Source organism: Zingiber officinale, chromosome 1A (genome assembly GCF_018446385.1).
Source record: "Zingiber officinale cultivar Zhangliang chromosome 1A, Zo_v1.1, whole genome shotgun sequence".
NCBI classification, from domain to species: Eukaryota; Viridiplantae; Streptophyta; class Magnoliopsida; order Zingiberales; family Zingiberaceae; genus Zingiber; species Zingiber officinale.
This window is the reverse complement of record NC_055987.1, coordinates 109,626,097-109,645,632: the sequence shown is the minus strand read 5'-3', so window position 1 is coordinate 109,645,632 and position 19,536 is coordinate 109,626,097. Positions and strand designations below refer to the sequence as shown.

At 35.1% G+C, this 19,536-nt stretch overlaps 2 protein-coding genes across 2 annotated transcripts; both read right to left on the bottom strand.

Annotated features, from left to right (window-relative positions):
* Positions 1-287: 287 nt before the first annotated feature.
* Positions 288-9,721, bottom strand: LOC122001474 (zinc finger MYM-type protein 1-like). The gene is made up of 4 exons (XM_042556236.1): positions 8,801-9,721; positions 7,994-8,210; positions 7,778-7,890; positions 288-323 (listed from the first exon to the last, which is right to left on the bottom strand). Exons 1-4 carry the CDS (start codon positions 9,719-9,721, stop codon positions 288-290), a joined length of 1,287 nt encoding a protein of 428 aa, XP_042412170.1.
* Positions 9,722-14,948: 5,227 nt separating this feature from the next.
* LOC122008939 (basic transcription factor 3-like) lies at positions 14,949-16,871 on the bottom strand. Its single transcript, XM_042564871.1, has 5 exons — positions 16,798-16,871; positions 16,010-16,158; positions 15,855-15,911; positions 15,524-15,560; positions 14,949-15,114 (listed from the first exon to the last, which is right to left on the bottom strand). The coding sequence occupies exons 1-5, from the start codon at positions 16,863-16,865 to the stop codon at positions 14,949-14,951; spliced, it is 477 nt and encodes a 158-aa protein (XP_042420805.1). The 5' UTR covers positions 16,866-16,871.
* Between the last annotated feature and the right edge of the window lie 2,665 nt (positions 16,872-19,536).

Sequence of the window (19,536 nt, the reverse complement as noted above, 5' to 3'; positions counted from 1 at the left end):
TTGAGTAAATACTTTTCTCAAGCGATCTAAAACTTCAACAAAAGCTACATGAAAGAGCACAACGCATCCATCTAAGAAAATGTCTAATCCAAACATGTAAACCTGAGTATTCAGGAGTCACTTTTTAGTATTTTACAAGCGATAAATCTAGGCACCAACATGTTCGCAAAGGAATTCCTTATTACACCCGAGTGAAGTTGGTGCTTAATCCAAAAAGGAAAATAAAAAAATCAAGGTCCAAATAGGCAAACATAAAAACCTTAGTCCTTGGTAAACATTATTGAACATCAAAGGCCCTTGAACCCAGCTGCAAATCCTGATTCCTGTGAAATGAAAAAAGGACAGTTAGGAAGGAACATGAACACTAGTTTTATAAAAGGAAACGTGTTATACAAGCAAGTCGAAGGATTGGAATACTAGTTCAAGGAATCGATATGGATCACACGCATAGAAAGAATGAGGATTAAACCAACATCTCATCACATGGATTGAAATGATGTAAGACAAAGATAGTAGTAGCAAGAGCTGATTCTTTTCAATTTTAGTTCAGTGTCTGCTAAGAAATCATTAGCATATCTTAAACCAAACAAAATGAATTGAAGATCATAATAAACAAAGGCATTATACTATAACAAAGGCACAAAGATCTTAACAGTATACTATGTAAAGAAGTCGTATGTAAAGAAAACGTTAAAAATTAGTATGTCAAGGAGCTCAATGTTCTCTTGTATCATGGTAGAAGCAAAAGAAGATCAACAGCAACAAAACAGACTAACAGTTCTTTCAACATCTAAATAAATACTCTAATGCAATTTATAAGTATTATCAGCTCACAATTCAATTAATGTAGAACACATCAAATCCTTTCCAGAGCACGTAGATTTCTTCATGTGCTATAACATCGCAAGAAAGAATTCTCTCCATATGCTATAAAATCACAAGAAAGGGTTCCTGGAATCCTGAACAAAGATGACTTGTATGTTCGAAGCCCCACACTCTAAAGCTAAAAGGACCAGTAGGATGGTCAATAAAATTGCAACACATACAACCTTAATTTTGAAAGACTAAGCTGAGAAATGAGAAATTTATATTAAATAACAATTCCAAACATGATCCATTGGAAATGGCAATTCTACATCAATGCTATCATCAACATCAGAAACCAGTTAGTGCCAACTATTTGTTGAGCGTGAATTTGCCCCTTCATTGAATTCTATGCTAACAGCCTTATAACAAATATGATTAAGCCACATGTTCAGAGTGTTTAGACATACTTTAAGTGGGCTGTTGAATCCTAAAGTAAACCACAGCCTTTGTATCAGAGCTTGCAACCAAATATGTTAATATTAATTTCTAATTTTCATTTCTGTCTAGAAATGCACTTCCTAAGTTAACTTGAGTTTCTGAGACAACTGAAGAAATAACCTGTGTTTTCCACTTTATTCAATCCCAAAACTCTTTGGAACAAGTCTGAAGCTTTGTTTGGCGTGTGTTATAAATGCTTTATTAATTTGTAATCATCTTCTTTAGTAGTTCAAATGTCATCACACCACTACTTGGAAGTGCAACACAAATCTCACAACAAATGAGTTCATACTAAGTCAATATAATGCATCTTGTCTTGCCATTCAAGAAGTAGGGACTAAAGTAAGCCCAACTTGGTAATATCCAAGTTTTGATTCATTGGTTTTATAAGCTTACAATAAGTTAAAAGGCAAAAGAGTCGGGATCAGTTCTGAGATTGTTCTTCAGCCGCCAATACAACTGGGAAGGATCATGTCAACACTCAATAAAAGAATAATTAACATAAAATAGTCTTCGTAAATGGTAGAGATTAATAAGAAAATACTATGCAGTTTAAAGGTCAATCACTATGACCCTGGAAAATCAGAAGCATTCAGATGCAAATAAGGATAATATATCTGAATTATGAACCTGGATGATAGTCCACTTTATTACTCTGTTGGGAAAGGATGAAATTATCTGAGTGTCTGCACCAAAGTTACTAGTATCATGATGGTCAAATGGCATTCACGAAATTAGACTTGACATCAAGTTTCTATGACTTAATGGTGATAAGAGATGAAGGAGAACAAAAGAAAAAGAATCATGAAACTGTAAAATTTAAATTATGAAGGAATATGCAATACGTAGATATCTGATAAAGAAGATGTTTAACAGCATATTAGCTGATGAACACAAATTGAACCTCATACGTCGGTCTCAATTATTTAATGTCCACTAAAGGGATCATATTCTACCACTGAACTGTCTGCAAGGTTACATTACTGTATTATCCAATCTGTTACATCATGTTTATGGTCTCCTTCTACCCCTTGCATGTTCAACTCTAATCAACTCAACTTGCTTAAAACTAGAATGTATTGATTGTCTTAGGACATTAATATCAGCTAAATTTATTTCTTTCAATTTATGATCTGTCTGAGTTGCCGGTAATTACTTCTAGATAGCAGTATTTTTGTTTTTGATTTTTTTTTTCTTATATACAATACATTCATCTTAGCATTCTCAGGGTTATACTAACCTTCTATACACATTATCTAAAAGACCAGCATTGACTCAAACTATTACAGATTGTACAATTTTCATTTCAACCTAAAAGGCTATAATCTTTCATGTCAGCTAATCTTTAAAATCCTTTTGCATTTTTATCATTAAAAACTAAATTTCATGTAATAGGTTTTGCATCTTTCAATTCTGTTTCCAAAACCCCAAGAAAAAATTTGCAGTTAAATATGACACTGAAGAATAAACATTACAAAATGTATGATTTTTAGGAAGTTTATTGATGACCATACAAGAAAAAGACATGGTGATGCAAAACACAGGAACTTGTGTGCCTCAGTTGATGCTTGATAGTCTCCTAAAAACAAGGTTCATCCCTACCAAATATTCTAGAACTGGTAAATTATTATCATGAGATTTTACACAATTTTTGAAATTCTAGCATTTAACAATTGATATGGTTGTCGCATTATGTTGTCCTATTAGATTAATGAGAAATCAGGGTTACAGGCAATAAACTGCACAAGCAAGAATGGTTCAAAGAAATTAAAGTAGTTAAAGAGCTTTGGATTCCAATAAACTTGACAAGTCCTAGTGTTGTGATTGCACAATTAACAAGGGAAAACAGATAGCTGAAATAGAAAAGGTCATTCAAATCACACAGACAATTTCATCAAAGCTACTATGTTAGCTGCAAAGAGAAGGTCAACCAAGAGAAATCCTTGAAAGATATTGTTCAACCTTCAAGGCATCTTATTATTCTGTTGAAGAATCCAGTATCTATCATCTGGATACAAAGTTACAGAACAGCTAATGAAGAATCTTTCAATTTCATTTATAGACCTGCTTGAACTAAACGTTCGTGAACAAGCTTGGTGTTCGGCGTGATAAGAGTTTGTTTATATTCGTTCAATATACACAAGATTAATTAAATAAACAAACTTGAACAGCTCGTTAAACTAAACAAACAAGTTTGAACACATATGTGTTCAGCTTGTTAACGTTCGTGAACAATGTTCGTAAACAATGTTCATGAACCATGTTCATTAATAAAGCTTTTATCAACCTGCTAAAATTAAATAAAATAAAATAAACAAATAAGTTTAAATTCAATAATCAATCAAACAAGTAAAAGTCTCAAACAATCAAACAGACTTGAATTGAGAACTCGATAATATTTAAATGAATCAAGCTCAAGCCAAGCTTGAATTGAGAGTTTGATAATATCTAAACGAACCAAGCTCAAGCCAAGCTTCAAACAAGCTCAAGCTCATAAAAAATAAATCAAACCAAGCTTGAAAAATCATTTTAAAGGCTAGGTTCATTTAAGCTCGGCTTGGCTCGGTTACCATCAAACAAGCTTGAACACCTTGAAGTTCAGCTTGGCTGGGCTTGTTTACAGCCCTAAGTCTATGGCAGATTCTCAATAAGCACATCTTTGATGTGACTTGCATGTGACATGTAATAGCAATGCTCTTGAGAACTTCATGTTGGTGAAAGCTTGTTGAGGCCTTCAAGCCATGAGCTAATACTGTCGTAGAAGAACAAAGAACCATGGAAAATTTCTTTTTCCAAGCAACCTGACCACCACCCTAAGCTAGAAACCTAAGCTAGAAAGGAAAATGTAGAACTAATACACTTGACATCCACAACTTCTACTCCATTATATTTTTCTTCCCATGCTAAATGCAAGAATAACTAATTGCCCAAATTGTGTAGATATGAAAGGACCTCATAACAATTAAAGTACAAATATTTCTTTTAGCTTAATGGAAATGAATTCTAGAAGGTGTTTTTGATACCCTTAGGATTGTTTATTTTCCATGTATCAACCTTTTTGCTAGGAACACATTGAAACCTAGAAATCAATTACAATCTCATTGAACTATTTGAAAATGGACATAAAGTATATTTGTTCCATAATCCACCATTTTGCTAACCTTACATCAACAACAGAAAAAATATGGTTAAAAGCATTTGGTGATTGGCATAGTTTTGCATTGATTATTGATACTTAGCACAACCCTGAGCAATATTAGTGGCGTCGTGTTGCTCACATTAAACAACAACAAATAGGGTTAAAAACATGAGGTTGTTGGTGTAATTTTACATTGGTTGCCAAGTCCTAACATATTAAACTTTGTCTTATTCGGGTTAGTACTTTGAAAGGATGTGGGAAAAATTGTTCTAGAAGATCAGATTGTCTTCTTCTAGCCCTTTTTACTAAACTATAGTTATAAGAACACCACCCTCCTTTGTACGGCTCTCATTCTATACAAAAGGTGGAAAAGACTAAAATAGTTTTTCATCTGTCAAGGCACCATTTTCCATCTCTATTTTCTCCTCTTCCTCCATTTTACATGTCTCATTGTCAAAGAACATTCTAGTAACAACAATAACTAAAAACTGTTAACAGTCTATTATAATTTTCATAATTCTGATTGTCTTGTGGTCCATCTTTGACTTGCACACTACATTACAACATCAAGATCAGGGGTGGTCAAATTATACTTGCAATGAATGATTCAAGCAATTATAATACATTGATCAAAGCACAAAAGAAAGCAATGCTTTCCTTGCCAATATTTGGAACCACTAAAACATAGTACATGACAAATAGCATGCATAAGCATATCATGAAACATGAGTAATTTCCACTATGCACATCTTATGCAAGTTATTTTATGTAGGTGCATAGATTCTAACAATTTGAGCAACCTATTAGCTGACGAGTAATAAACTTATAAAAATGTTTTCTCACAAACATAGCATGGCGCAAAAAAAAAAAAAGATGCTCCAAGCAAGAAGCTAAGAATTAGTACATCAAATTGTATGCACTACATAGTAGATTGGTTAAGTTAATATCTATTAGAACAAAATGAAGTGCTCATCAACAACTCTGGTTGCATTTCAGACAGAACTTAGCATAGCTCTATCACCTATATCATTATCATATGATTTATCCTAGAGGCTCCAATTTGTAAATCCACAACAATGCTATGTTCAGTTCTGGTTGCTCTGTAAATTATCCATAGCAGATCATATGTAACAACTATCTAAGCTGATGAAGCATACTTTCTGAACTGTCATAAAAAATTTGCAATGCTATAGAAATGAATGATAACAACTTATCATGAATTAATGGTCAAAGATCAAAAATAGAAATGAACCGTGAATTACAAAGAATTTTAAAAATCCTAACAAAAAAAAGAATTGCGCTAGATAAAGAACCATCAATTTTGACAGTATTCAACCAAATTACACAAATATAAAAAGGAAAGAAAGTATTAAAAGACGTTTAAGCACATTTAGATCATCGAGCCAGCCCACACCAAAACGTAGCAAAATTGTATTCCTGTAAAATAAGAAAATCCCAAATCCATTTTTTTTTCTTGTCCAACTGATAGAAAGCTTATGTTATTTGCTTTCCTCTTATCAAAACATGTCCTTCGAACGCTTAGATCCAGTGGGATAATCCGTAATAACTCTTTCTCAATTAGATCCATCGGAGAAAAATAATAGCATTCTCAACCCAGAAAACATCCAATCTCACTTAGCACAAGAAGAATCTTCGGGTTTCCCATTGGATGAGGATCCACAGCAAACGCGGTCGGGTTGATGCTCAATGTTTGCATCGAAACCCGTCATTAGGTGGGCCCCACCTAAATCAACGGGGGATTTTATCGTTTGTTATTTGATGGAATTCTAAATTAGAACCCCTCGCGGTTTAGAATTGACGGCCAGGTTTGACGGTTCATAATCTATCGTTCGATTGTTTGATGGTTCGACAGTTCAGAGTTGACCGTTCGGAACTGATGACTTGACGATTAAGAATTGACCATTCGACAGTTCAATAGTTCAAACGGTACGATGGTTCAGACGGATTGATGATTTGATGGTCCAGATTGTTTGACGGTTCGATAGTTCGGAACTGACGACTCGATGATTCGACAGATGATTTGATTGTTCAATGATTTGGAATCAACGATTCGAAATCATCAATTAGATGGTTCATAATAGATTGACCCTTTACCTCCTCCGTGTTGACCCTGAGACGGGTTGGCAGAGGCGCTGGGGACGAGCGCATTCGACTTATGCCACCATGATAGGTTGACCCTTAACCTAACCGTCTAAGACAATTACAATTCACAATTTATAAGTGTCAATTCGTCATGGTTCAAGACTATTATTATTTTTTAAAAAATAAAAATTATAAATTTATAATAAAATATAAAATTAATATCTTGTATTTATCTAAGTTGTCTATGTATCTCCTATTATTTTAAAGGAGTATTCTGATCTTTAGAAGTACCGTTATCAGTACTATTTTATATCTCAAGTGTCAAAATTTGCTTGGGTTTATCATCGATAAATTAAATATCATGATCCTCATTTGGATTCTTTTACCCCTCCAAAATCGAAATAATGAACCTTCTCCTTCCACTATAATTAAATAATTGAAGTTGAAAGTGATTAAAATTTTAGAATTGAAAGATGAGAGTAGAGAGGATGGTGTGAAAAATAATGAAATGATTTCTTTATTTATAGAATTTGGAGAATAACGATATTAAATCATAGTTTTCGATAAAAAATAATCAAATAATCTAAATTGTTAAAAAAACAAAAATCCTCCCCCTCTCCCTTAACGATTAGAACACAACTGTCAAAATTATTTTTATTCATTTCTTCTAACTTTTAAACTACCTTAATATAAATGAACTATTACAAAGTTAAAATAAATTATTAGTTAATTATTAAATAATTAACTATCACATAGGAGGAAAAAAATCTTTTGTCCCCTCGGGACAGTGTAGAGGTGTTGTCATCATGAGATCTAGGGTTCGAATCTCGACAAAGCCAAGGTAAATGTCTCCCTTATGTGCTAGTTCATTATTCCAAATGCTAGTAGTCACCCATAATTTACATCTTCCGTGTTAGTTCTGGGATGCAGTGGCGGTTCCAGACAAATATTTAAAGGGGTGCTTAAAGAAGAGACTAAAAAAAAATTCTTACTATCAAATAAATATATTAAAAGATAAAAGTACTAAATTGATAATGATAATGATACATACATAAAAATATGTGCATACCAATAAAGTAATTATTTTTTGATACTTGAACCACCAACATCAGATCTAGACATACAAACAAGAGGAGACAACTGGATCCTACGAGTGTTCATCTGTTGAAAATGTTATAAAATTTGTTCATTTTCAATTGTAGCAAAAATATCTTTCTCGATGTATACTACCAAACTGTCATTCATCCACTCATCCCCCATTCTATTATGCAAATCAGTCTTGATAATTTTCATCGTAGAAAAAACTCTTTCAACAGAAACAGTTGCAACTGGTAAAACTAATGCTAACTCGATCAAACGATATATCAATGAAAAAAATTATATTCTTGCTCGTTTCAACCATCTTTTTAGCAAGACTTCCCAAATCTTCAATCATAGAAAATTCACCTCGTACATTTTGAATGTAAGTCTCAAGTTGGTCCTCAAGTATTACACGATCAGTCAATGAAAAGTCCTCCGGATAAAGTTCAGCAAGGTGAAGTAGCTTACCAATATCAAATTGAGAAAAAGAGTCCTTTGGATCTAAGCAAGCAATGCAAGTAAGTACCTCCGTACCTGATTTTGAAAACCGATTATTCATCTCTTGAACTATCATATCAAGAACCTAATATTGTAACGATAAAAAAAATGAATAAAAAGCACTATTAGAAAATTAAAAGTCAATAAAATATTTAAAAATAGTACCTAACAAAAATTTCAACATGATAGTGATGAAAATTAGTAATCATTTGTCCATTACGTCTGCTGCGACCATGAGTTCTCATATTTTCTTCCATATTCGGTACTGGGATCATATGGTTACTATAAAATTTGTTGACGATATCCAAAAAATTCTCCCATCCTTCCTCTCTCAATTTTTATAATCGATCTTTCATTGTCTTGATCAAACTGACAACCAGTACAATATTTTGATCCTTTTGTTGGAAGGCAAGTGACAATTCATTTGTGATTCCCAATAAAGATTTCATCAAATGCATCACAAACACAAATTCATAACTTTTCATCTTATCAATCAAACTGGTGGCGATACCACTATTATCATCATTAGTATCATCATCATACATATTTTCAAGCACTTGTAAAACAGAAGTCCACGTAGACATCAAACAGATAATAGTCATGTAATGTGAACCCCAACTAGTATCCCCTGGTCGTTTTAAACTGATTTCCTGATTTTTTTCCTTTGCTACTAACAATATCTCCTTTCTCAAGACATTCTACAAGTCTATCATGTTCAAGTTGTTTAAACTTATCTTTTCTTTTGCATGAAGCACCAGTAATATTCACAATCATAGTAACATATTGGAAGAAATCACTCACAATTCGATTGCTTTTAGCAACTGCAACAACAACTAGTTGAAGTTGGTGAGCAAAACAATGGACATACCTTGCAGATGAATTGTCCTTCAATATAAGAGCCTTCAATCCATTATACTCACCTCGCATATTTAAAGCTCCATCGTATCCTTGACCTCTCAATCTTGATAATGACAACTTATATTTTGCAAACAATTCATCAATAGTCTTCTTCAAAGAAATAGCAGAAGTGTCAGACACATGTACAATAGCAAGAAATCTTTCAATAACACATCCATGTTTGTTCACGTATCTTAAAACAACTCTAATTTGTTCTTTGACTGAAATATCTCGACACTCATCAATCATAAGAGAAAATATATTGTCTTCTATATCATTAAGAATGACATTTGTGACTTCAGCAGCACAAGACCGTGTTAAATCCTTTTGAACTGTTGGAGACTCCATTTGATTGTTTCCAGGGGCATTTTCATTCATGGTCTTGGCAACCTCATCATTTCTTTGGGTATACCACTCAATCAATTCAAGAAAGTTACCTTTGTTTGAGGAACTCAATGACTCGTCATGTCCACGGAAAGGCAAACCTTGTTTCAAAAGAAAGCGTGTAACATCTAAAGTTGTCGTTAATCGAGGGCGATATGCAACCTCCATTCCACGCCCCCGTGCTTGTAGCAAATGTGACACACTTTGTCGTTGATTTTGAAAAGCCTCAAGTTGTGTTCTTGCATCATTGTGAGCACTAGCTACACCACCAACATGCGTATTAAATACTTCCATTGCTTTTCTCCAATTAGTCATCCCTGAATTAGTAAATGCCTCATCTCCAACTTGACATCCTCTATGAGAATTTTTAAAGAGATAACACCAAAAATAAAAAGCTGCATCTTTTGATATGCTGTACTCTAACCATGAAAATTTTTAAAACCAAGCAACTTGGAAACTTCTATGCTCTTTACCAAATTGTCTTTGGGGATAACTATGACCAAATGGTTGACAAGGTCCTCTAATCAATATTCTCTTCAAATCTGATCTCTAATAGAAACATCAAATTCATTAATTGGTTTGCGTAGCCCTGAGTCACTAACAACATCATCCGGGTTGAATTCAATGCGAGAATATTTTTTCTTACTATTTTCTTTCATAGAATTCTTAGAAGACTCAATACTTCATTTTAAAAATTTCTCCAAAACCTATGTCAATTTCTCAAAATTATTAATTTATGCAATCAACAAAACAATTTGATCCGGTGGTAAGGACGGGGGACCTTCGTTGGCGGGAGGTCAACGACACGTGGAGGACAATGGTCAAGAGGGTCAACCCCAAGGTCGTGCCGAACAGACAGAGGTCATGCCGAGCGGACTAGTGGGCCGATCGAGCATCCGGCCGACCGAACATCCGGCCAGGGGTCTCTCAGGCCGGACGAAAGACAGTCCGACTAGGGGTCGGGTTTCCGATGCTCAAGGTAAAAGAGTCTCTGGGCCGAGCGGACAGGCCGCTCGGCCGAGCCACAGGACAATAAGGCGCAATCCCATCCGAGCACATGAGCAGGGCTTCCCCGCACGGTCCGAGGTATGCGCATTCCCGGAGGCCATGAGCGCTGAGCGGCCGGTCCGCTCTGCCCGGGAACAGGCAAGAGGTGCAAAGGGACAACTGGTAACATCATCCTCGAGACACCTACCGCCGGCAAACAGCATGGTCGACGCCCGGAGCGAACAGAGTATTGTACGGTGGAAGTTTCCACCGTCACGTCAGAGATATGCTCGGACGATTGCGGAATGGTGTCACACATGCTTTTCTGACACAACCCTATTGAGGTATGTTTGGGGAAGCGTGCACGCATCGAGAAGCGTGCCCGCGCCTCCCCGGGGTCCTATATAAGGACCCCCAGACTTTGACGGAGGTATGCAATTCTCATCACTGTAGCCACAGTAGCGTTACTTTGCTCCTCTTCTTCTTCACTGCCTGACTTGAGCGTCGGAGGGTCGTCGCCGGGAAACCCCTCCTGGCTCGGCTTCTTTGCAGGTTCGCCGGAGGTCTACACCATCATCAGAGGATAGCGGAGAGGGCCACGTCCCCAGCGCCCATCGACTCAGCGCTCGAACAGGATCACAATTAATGTACTACCAAGTATAAATCATGAAATTAGAAATTAGATGAAATAAGGGACAAGATTCACCTAAAATTGAAGAGATTTTGCTTGTTGTGGAGGATCACCGATGGAGCACGGTGGCAGCGACGTCAACAATGGTAGCGGTGTCGACGGAACAGACAAACCATGAATAGTAGTGGCGTCACTGGTGTGAGGCGTCGACGAAGTGAAGAGGCGACAAAGATGAGTGCAATGGTTTGAGGAGACCGGAGAGGGGGAAACAATGAGATCTCTTAGTGCGATTAGGGTTTTTGGTTTGAAGAAGAAAGGGTTGGTTTAGAAAAAGAATGTTCGGCTGTTGAAAAAGCTGCTGGAAAAAGGATCGGGAACGAGAAAGAAAGAAAACGAAAGCTGCTGCATGTTGGAAAAGGATTGGCAATGAGAAAGGAAGGGAAAAGGTGTTTTTATGACACTTTTGTGAAAAAGTCCAATAAATTTAAAAAATTATAATTATGCCCTTTATTTTTTAATCATGATTATATATTTATTTATTTATTATCAGAAGCAAGGGGGTGCTTCCACACCCTCTCACGCCCCCTGCCTCCGTCGTTGCTAGGACGAGTTGGCGGGGGCACGCCTTTGCCACCAAGTTCTAGTCTAATTGGTTTATTCTCACTCATCAACACAATTCTTTTTAATAAATTTTCATTAAAAAAACATCATCTATGAAAAAAAACAAAAGTCAATTGAACCGCCGATGCAGGGGATTTCAGTTATTGGGTCATTGAACTGCAATCGACTTGACTGGAGGCCAAGCCTATTATAGTTCAAGCTCGATAATTGGGTCAACAGGTAACTAGCACGTTGACTCAGTTACAAGCCCGAGCCAAATCCGATTTAGACTCAAGCAACATGGTTGTCTTATGCCTCCACGGTGTAATCAAGTTGATATCACTGGACAAGGATCGATTCCCATAAAATTCATTCTTATGAGAATTAAATGCCCTCCTAATGTATAATTTATCTCTCATCTTACTCCAAGTGATGAGGAGCGTTCGCCTTCATAATTGCCTTATGGATGAACGATTGGAGCCAATTTAGTTACATTTAAATTTATTTATTAAAATTTTTATTGATTTTAAGTCTAACTTAAATTTTATTGTTAAGTATATATATATATATATATATATATATATACATATATATATATATATATATACACACACACACACGACAACCACCATACCACTCACGTGCCACCCCATACCTCTTTCATTTCTCCCTTTCTTTTCTCCTCTCCCCCACGACTTCTCTTTCTCTCATTCCTTCTTCTCTTTTCTGTTTCTCTTCAACGACAGAAGAGAGATCGCAGCAACCCCTCTTCTTCTCCAGCACGAGTCCTCCTTCTCCTTCTTCTTCACCAACAAGCAAGAGGAACGTGAGCAACAACCCCTCCCTTCCCTCTCTTTCTCTTCTTCCTTGTTCTCCTGCATCTGGGCAACACCACCGAAGCTCGCTGGAGCTTGCTGGAAAAGGAGGGGAAGGAACCCTAGCTGTTGCCCTCTTTTGGAAACAAGAGCAGCAAGTTGTTACTCTCTTTTCCAACCAATCACAACTGCTGTCGGAGCTCCACCGGAGCTAGCTGTGGTCACGCCGAACTCGCCGAGGCTACTAGTAAAGAGAGAAAGATCATCCATTTCCGTGTTCTTTTGTTTTCAGCCCTCCCTTCTTCTCTGATAGCTTCAACAGCAACACCCTAGATGTTTCCTTTCTTTTTCCTAGCAAATACCCACTCTTGTTGTCCTTGCTTCTTGGCAGCAACCGTCGGAGCTCATTGCAACTTGCTGGAGTTGCCAACAAAGAGAGGAAGAGAACCCTAATTGCTACCCTCATTTCCAGCAGCCACAATAATCTTTAGAAGGTATACTTTATGCCTTGTATTAATCAATATGTAGTTAGGAGTGCTATCTAGATTAGAATAGAGGTTTCTTTTAGGAATGTGAAGTGGTATGAGCTAGCGAGATCAAAATAATTCACCGATTTCGAATGATAGACAATATTTAGATTTTAGGTCATTATTCTTATTAGATAGTATTTTGATTATTTGAGTTATGTTTGATATTATGTTTGTAGACATGAGCGTGAGTGGAGCACGGTGACCTGCCGACACCCAAAGATTTTGCTATATATAAAGTGAGTATATATCTCTCGTTGACTCCTATATTTATCCTTGTGCATGTATAAAGAACTAATGAAATTATATATATTTGTATAATTATTTTCAAAAGGAAATTAAAATGATATTACAATTAGTGAAATTAGTTAAAATAATAAAAATCATGGAGGGTAAATAATTGATATTATTTTTTATTCACATTTAGGTTCATACTGGGATTAATATGAGAAGGGTTGTTTTAAAAATTAAATGAATATTCTGAATTACTCTTTTGTTGATACCTGCCAACTTGCTTGACCTTTCATACTCTATGCTTTTAATGATCTATCTATTGATAATTGTATTTTTTATCTGTGAACCCTAGGATGATAAATTAACATACTTGATACAAAAATGTTAACTTGATTGACCATTTGTTACAAAAAGAGAATAATTATGATAAATGGGTAAAATGAAATCTTTAAAATGAAATAATAAAGATTAATGAAGAATTAAAAAGTGAAGACTGAGTCTAGCTTTATACCAGAGCTTTATATTAGATGTGTGGTCGTACACTCGAGGCGCGGTGGCGTGATGTAGCCATCGGTCAATGTTTATTATGTCTTCCACTGGTGAGATCTAATAGCCCATACATCAGATGACGTATGCGACCGTTTTATACTCTGAGGAGGCTTTTAACTTATACATATGACATTACACTTTGATGATATTGGCTCCAATGATTCACTTTTTAGTTGATCTATCAAATTTACCCATGTTGGTATTATATCATAGATGACATATGCGACTGTTGATTAAATAAATAAGATTTGAGAATTTATCTTAATTAATGATAATTTATGAAGATGAATTTTAATTCTAACAAATAAATGTTAGATGATCATAAATATACAATTATGTATATTATACGAGAACTTAAAGAAGAAATAAAAATTGAAATAATAAATGATACCTCTTTGATTTCTTAAACAAGATTTAATTCATCCACATCTTTCATAATTACCTACTTAATCATTTGGCTAACTTTCTACACTTCTTGGCCTCTAGTTTTGCAGACACAAGGATTCTTTTGATATTGTAGTTGATTTTGGACTTCCATAGAGTTGTTGATCAGAGATCTCGACGTGCTGATTTTTCTGGTTTGTTTTACTTTTGTTTTGTTGTATTTACATTTTGTAATTTTATTTCAAATATCGTTTATCTGTATAGTCTTGTATATATATATATATATATATATATATATATATATATATATATATATATTTTGATATATTTCTTTGTTATTCTTTTTTGATAATTCCTAGGGTTTCTTTTTATTATATCGTCACCGAGTGGAATACCGAGAATTAGACCCCAGGGCGTTACATTTATTCATAAATATTATTTAAACTTTTAATCGAATTTTATTTTATACTTATAATTTATATTATTTTTTATTTATTTATAAAATTTACATTATTTTTAATATATTATGAATACTAGGTTTAAAAAGAATACAAAAATTTATAAAATTATTCATGAATATTATATATATACTTTTTAATAAAATATTCATGAATATTTCAAATAATATTCATGAACATTATTTTCAAATATTATTCATGAGTATTAATTATTAAGGAATCAAATTCACTAGTATTCAAATTTATTTATTTTATATATTTTTTATAATTAAAGGAATATAGTTTTATTAAACTAAAAATTAAATTTATTTAGGAACATCAACCCTAATGCCTTGAGCCTTGTCAGAAGACCGATATCTATGAATCTTGTTTCTCCTCTGCAGCCCGTTCAAAAGTCTCTCCATGCACAAGTTCTGGGACATCATCATCATCTTCACCTTTAGCAGCAGCACCAGCAGCATCAGGTGCTTGCTTCTGGAAGTGCTCTGCAAGCCTCCCCAAGTTCTCTAAATTATCAGGGCCTGGGAGAATCAGAAATAGCATCGTTTAACAGCTACAAGTAAGCCAATGAATTCATCTTGCTCTCAAGCTAAACACCATTTTTCTCTAGTAAATGTCTAAAAACAAACGTGCATATATAGATCTTTTATATCTATCTAAAATGTTAAGGCAAATCTAATGGCCAGAACAATTATCAAATAAAAGAGAGAACAAAAATTGATTCTGTAATATGACATTGAAGGTGCTGGTTATTTTCATGAGGCATATAAAAGGTTTACAGAACCCGCTGAAGAAGCTTATAACTAGTGACATTATTCTGAATAGATGAGAGTGTGATACGTGAGCACATTACTGGTACTTAATAAAAATACAATTGGTGCATTTCACATAGAAGTTAGCCATGGCATGCATATCAAAGAGATGGCTTAATTAACTGGTTGATGACTGTAGGAAGCAAGTACTCAAGTTCTGAAAACAGAAAATTCATAAAGTTACACGCCATAGAGAATTTTTCAAAAGACAAATTGTGGGCAGACATCAAATTGAGCTAAACAGATGGTGCTTGAACATTATCTTTTTATCCTGAACTTTACAACCAAAAAATTGTGAGGTCACAGGTGAAACATCTGTATAAAGTACTGGCTACTAATAATCTACTTCATGTCACAACTAAATTTCCTTGGCCTATTTTTTTACCTTGATTTATGAATGCAGTTTCCTACTCTTGCAATATAATTAATATGAGAGGGAAAAGATATGTACTTTTAGTCTGAGGAGAACCGCTAACCACCCATGTATTGGCTGGAATAGAAGCTTGCACTAAAAAGAAACAAAAGGAGTTGAATGTCAGAATATAACTTTATTACTCACAGTACCTGATTATTGACTTGCCTCAATCAATGAGCATCTTTTTTTACCTTTGGGATTCAGAAACTGGATGACAACATCATCTTTAAAGATGTTGACTTCTTCTATGGCAGGTATAGTATTTACCCCAATTCTTCTCAGTGAGCTCTGAAGTTTTTTGTCATGTGTAGTAGGGCTCTTATGAACTGCCTTCTTCTTCCTAGATTGGATTTTAGAAGTAAAGTAATTGGTGAAAACTAGACAAATAATGCCAACTCAGGAGTCTGTGAACAACATCAGCAGAAACAACAGAATCATACAATTTCAGCACCGTGTCATGCTAATAAGATGAGTTCAAACTACTTTTACTCAATTAATCCTCTTTCACAAGGCTCATTGCCTTCTGAAAAACCGAGTTAAACCTTAAAACAAGAATAAAAAATATAACAATGCCTAAACTCATGATTAACCTTACTGATAGGCAATGCAATTGCAAAAGAATGTTTCTTTCAGCCAAGAACAATTAGGTGTATCTTTAAGCCTCCAATAGATGATAAATGAGGGGAAAAAAAGTTGAGATGGAATTAACATGTTTAAATGGGATCAATAGATTATATAGTGAAAAGAAATGGATGTATCAGAGTCAAAGGTGTAAGAGGTAGAGTGAGATAAAGTAAAATATTAGCCAATGTAATAAAAAAATGGCTTCATTGATCTAAATATTACTAATGATATTGATGCAAAAGAAAACTACATAATCAAGCTAAATATCTTTCTAAATAATGAAACAATGACTCATGATACGCCAATCAGCCCAAAGAAAATGATACTCCAGAATATCTAATATATCTAATAGAACCTGCGCATACTGCCTTTCCCACCGGTGCGGACAACACCAGCCATCTTGATAAGCTTCTCACGATTCATCTGCTAGAACAATAAAGTTTAGAATGCAGTATCAAAGGTTGTGCTAATTTTTTGATCAATCAAATCAGGAACTAGTGACAAAGAGAATAGATTAGATTAGAAAAAACTGTGTAGCAACAATAATATGACAGGAGAATAAAAGGCACTGTAGATAGAAACTATCATGGAAATTCACATAAACAAATGATACTCATAGGAAAGGAATTGATTAGAAATGATTGTTCTAGATGTATTCCTCAAATAATGTTTGAGAGGTTTGTAATAACCTTTGAAATCATCTCTATCTAACTTATTTGCAGGTCGTTGTGCTAGGATGAGAAATGTGCTTTGAGATATAGAACGGTTCAAAATTCCCTTTCAAAGTATCAGAAGCAATTGGGATAGTAGTAGGTGAACTATGTAGGCCGTTGTCAACTTGCTATCTACTTTATTATTAATTTTCTAGGTAAACAACCGATTTAGCATGAATGGCATTTTTTTACTAGATTATTATATGTCATAGTTTGTATAACCAATATTAAGTTTTGGCATCATATAATTTAAGAAAAATAACTATCCAATCAAGTACAAGCTAGGTTAGGTTTCAACTTATTTTATTTTTTATGATTTTTGTTTTTTTATTAGAATCAGTACTAAATTTTATTCCGAAAATTAAATTCATACATGCTTGTGTAAATTAAGACAACAAAACATTTTTAGTCTTTTAGAAATTATTGTACTTGAATATCTGTTTGGGTTCACTCAATTAATTTCTTTTAATGTGTCGAACACCCTTCATAGTAGCAGTTACCCTGCCAAATATCATAAGGGAAATGCTTTCACGTAGAATATTGATCCTCATTTCAAAATAATAATCAACCATATAATATCCTGGTCTTCGTATGAAGATCACAGATTGACAAATCCAGCTCACATATATTTAGTGTCGTCACCAATTTTCAAAATCCAGTTAACACCACCAAGCAACGTAAAACTACCATGCAATCTTCTCAAAGGGAACATAAATCCCAAATTTTTATGCTTCAAAACATGGTTTAAAGTGTCGTGCCGAAACGGTGGAAACGGGTGAAACGTCTCGTTCCGCTCGGCGACCAACACCGGCACGACCCCGACACCAGACGCATGACAAGTGCGACGTGTTGCGCGACCCCGTGATCACAACAGAGGGATCGCTCGACCCTGCAACAATAGCGGAGGGGTTGCATAACCCTTCAATTGTCGTCGCGGAGGCATCGTGCGACCCTGCGATCACTACAGAGGGGTCGCACGACCAATGTGGTCGCGTCGAAGGAGTCACGGAATCCCCCCGGCCATGGCTGGTCGCGCAACCCCGCGACAGCGCCGAAGTCGTGCGGGCTTGCAAGTGGTGTCAGATTTCAAAATTTTTTTTAATTAAACTTAGATTAATTATTTTAATCAACTTCTAATAAAGATAATCTAAAGAGACTTTATTAAACCCTAATAAAATTATCTAATTAATTTTATATTTCATTTATTTTAATTTAAAAATTATAATAAATTTTTTATTTATTTAGTTATCTATTTTCATATCTTTTCCTTTTTTAAAAGATTATTTTTTATCTTGTTTATTTTTTAAATGTTTATGTTAAATATTTTAGTTTTTAATTAATATATTTTATATTTAAAAAATACCGAAATTATATCGGCACTGCATGATACGGTACCAAAACCGCATCGTTCCGATCCAGGACCGAAACCTCGGCACGGGTCGAAATTTTAAACCTTGCTTCAAAACCACAGTCTGTAACCAAATCACTAAACGTAGCAGCAATTGGCAAGTGAGGCAGCCCTAATCTCAAATTAATTGTACCAAGGGGAAAGAAGGATCCAGGAATCAATTTAATCCACGAGCATTGACTAAACGTTGTACAGAGAAAAAATAGTTATCGGAGGAAGGGCTTACGGTTGATTGGAGGCGGCAACGAGACGATAATGTCCTTATAGTGCGGCGCAAAGCTAAGAAGTGAGGGATGGTTAATGGAAAGAAGACTCGAAGTCTCACAAGTGTTCGGGACTAATTTCACACAATGGATCAAATGGCCTAACAACGGCCCAACCTAATTTTGAAAGACTGGCAACGAAACAAATAGTTTAAAAGAGAATTTCAAATATATTTATGAAATTTCTAAATCGATACCCTACACACTTATGGTGGGCGACACCTATGAGAAATTGAATGCACTTTCGGGCACCCCACGCATTCAGTCGCCCATGGTGGGTATGCACATGCATGTGCGGTATCAAACCTCTATACACACAAGAATGATACCCTGCACAATCTTACCTAAGCGATGGTGGATGACATCTCTAACGTGAATTATCTGACACCGCTAAAATCAATTTTTTTAATCTCTTTCATCTACATGTAACTCTCTTCTCTCTCCTACAGGCAAGGTGGCGCTAGTTTTTACAAACCAGCACCAAGGTGGAGCTGGTCTTTAAAAAAAAATAGATCCGCTATTTTAACGGTCCCTTAGTATCACCCTATGAATATGAAAGGAGATAAATGAAAGAACACAAGCATTAGGCGCATCGTTAATTTCTAAAAATCGACCCTTGACCATTACGTCAAAGATATTATGCTCTCACCATCTGTGCTACGCCCTAGGGGTTGGAGCTGATCTTTAAATATCAACACCACATTGGTGCT

Excerpts from the sequence above, each read along its gene's own strand:
- LOC122008939 (XM_042564871.1), bottom strand. The coding sequence starts at position 16,865 with ATGAATCGTGAGAAGCTTATCAAGATGGCTGGTGTTGTCCGCACCGGT. Across the intron at positions 15,912-16,009 it reads CCAGTTTCTGAATCCCAAAG|TGCAAGCTTCTATTCCAGCC; the intron begins GTAAAAAAAGAT and ends GTTTCTTTTTAG. Across the intron at positions 15,115-15,523 it reads CCTACAGTCATCAACCAGTT|AGGCCCTGATAATTTAGAGA; the intron begins AATTAAGCCATC and ends TCTGATTCTCCC.
- LOC122001474 (XM_042556236.1), bottom strand. The coding sequence starts at position 9,721 with ATGACTAATTGGAGAAAAGCAATGGAAGTATTTAATACGCATGTTGGT. Across the intron at positions 8,211-8,800 it reads GTCTTGAGAAAGGAGATATT|GTTCTTGATATGATAGTTCA; the intron begins GTTAGTAGCAAA and ends TTACAATATTAG. Across the intron at positions 7,891-7,993 it reads TTACATTCAAAATGTACGAG|CATTAGTTTTACCAGTTGCA; the intron begins GTGAATTTTCTA and ends TGATCGAGTTAG.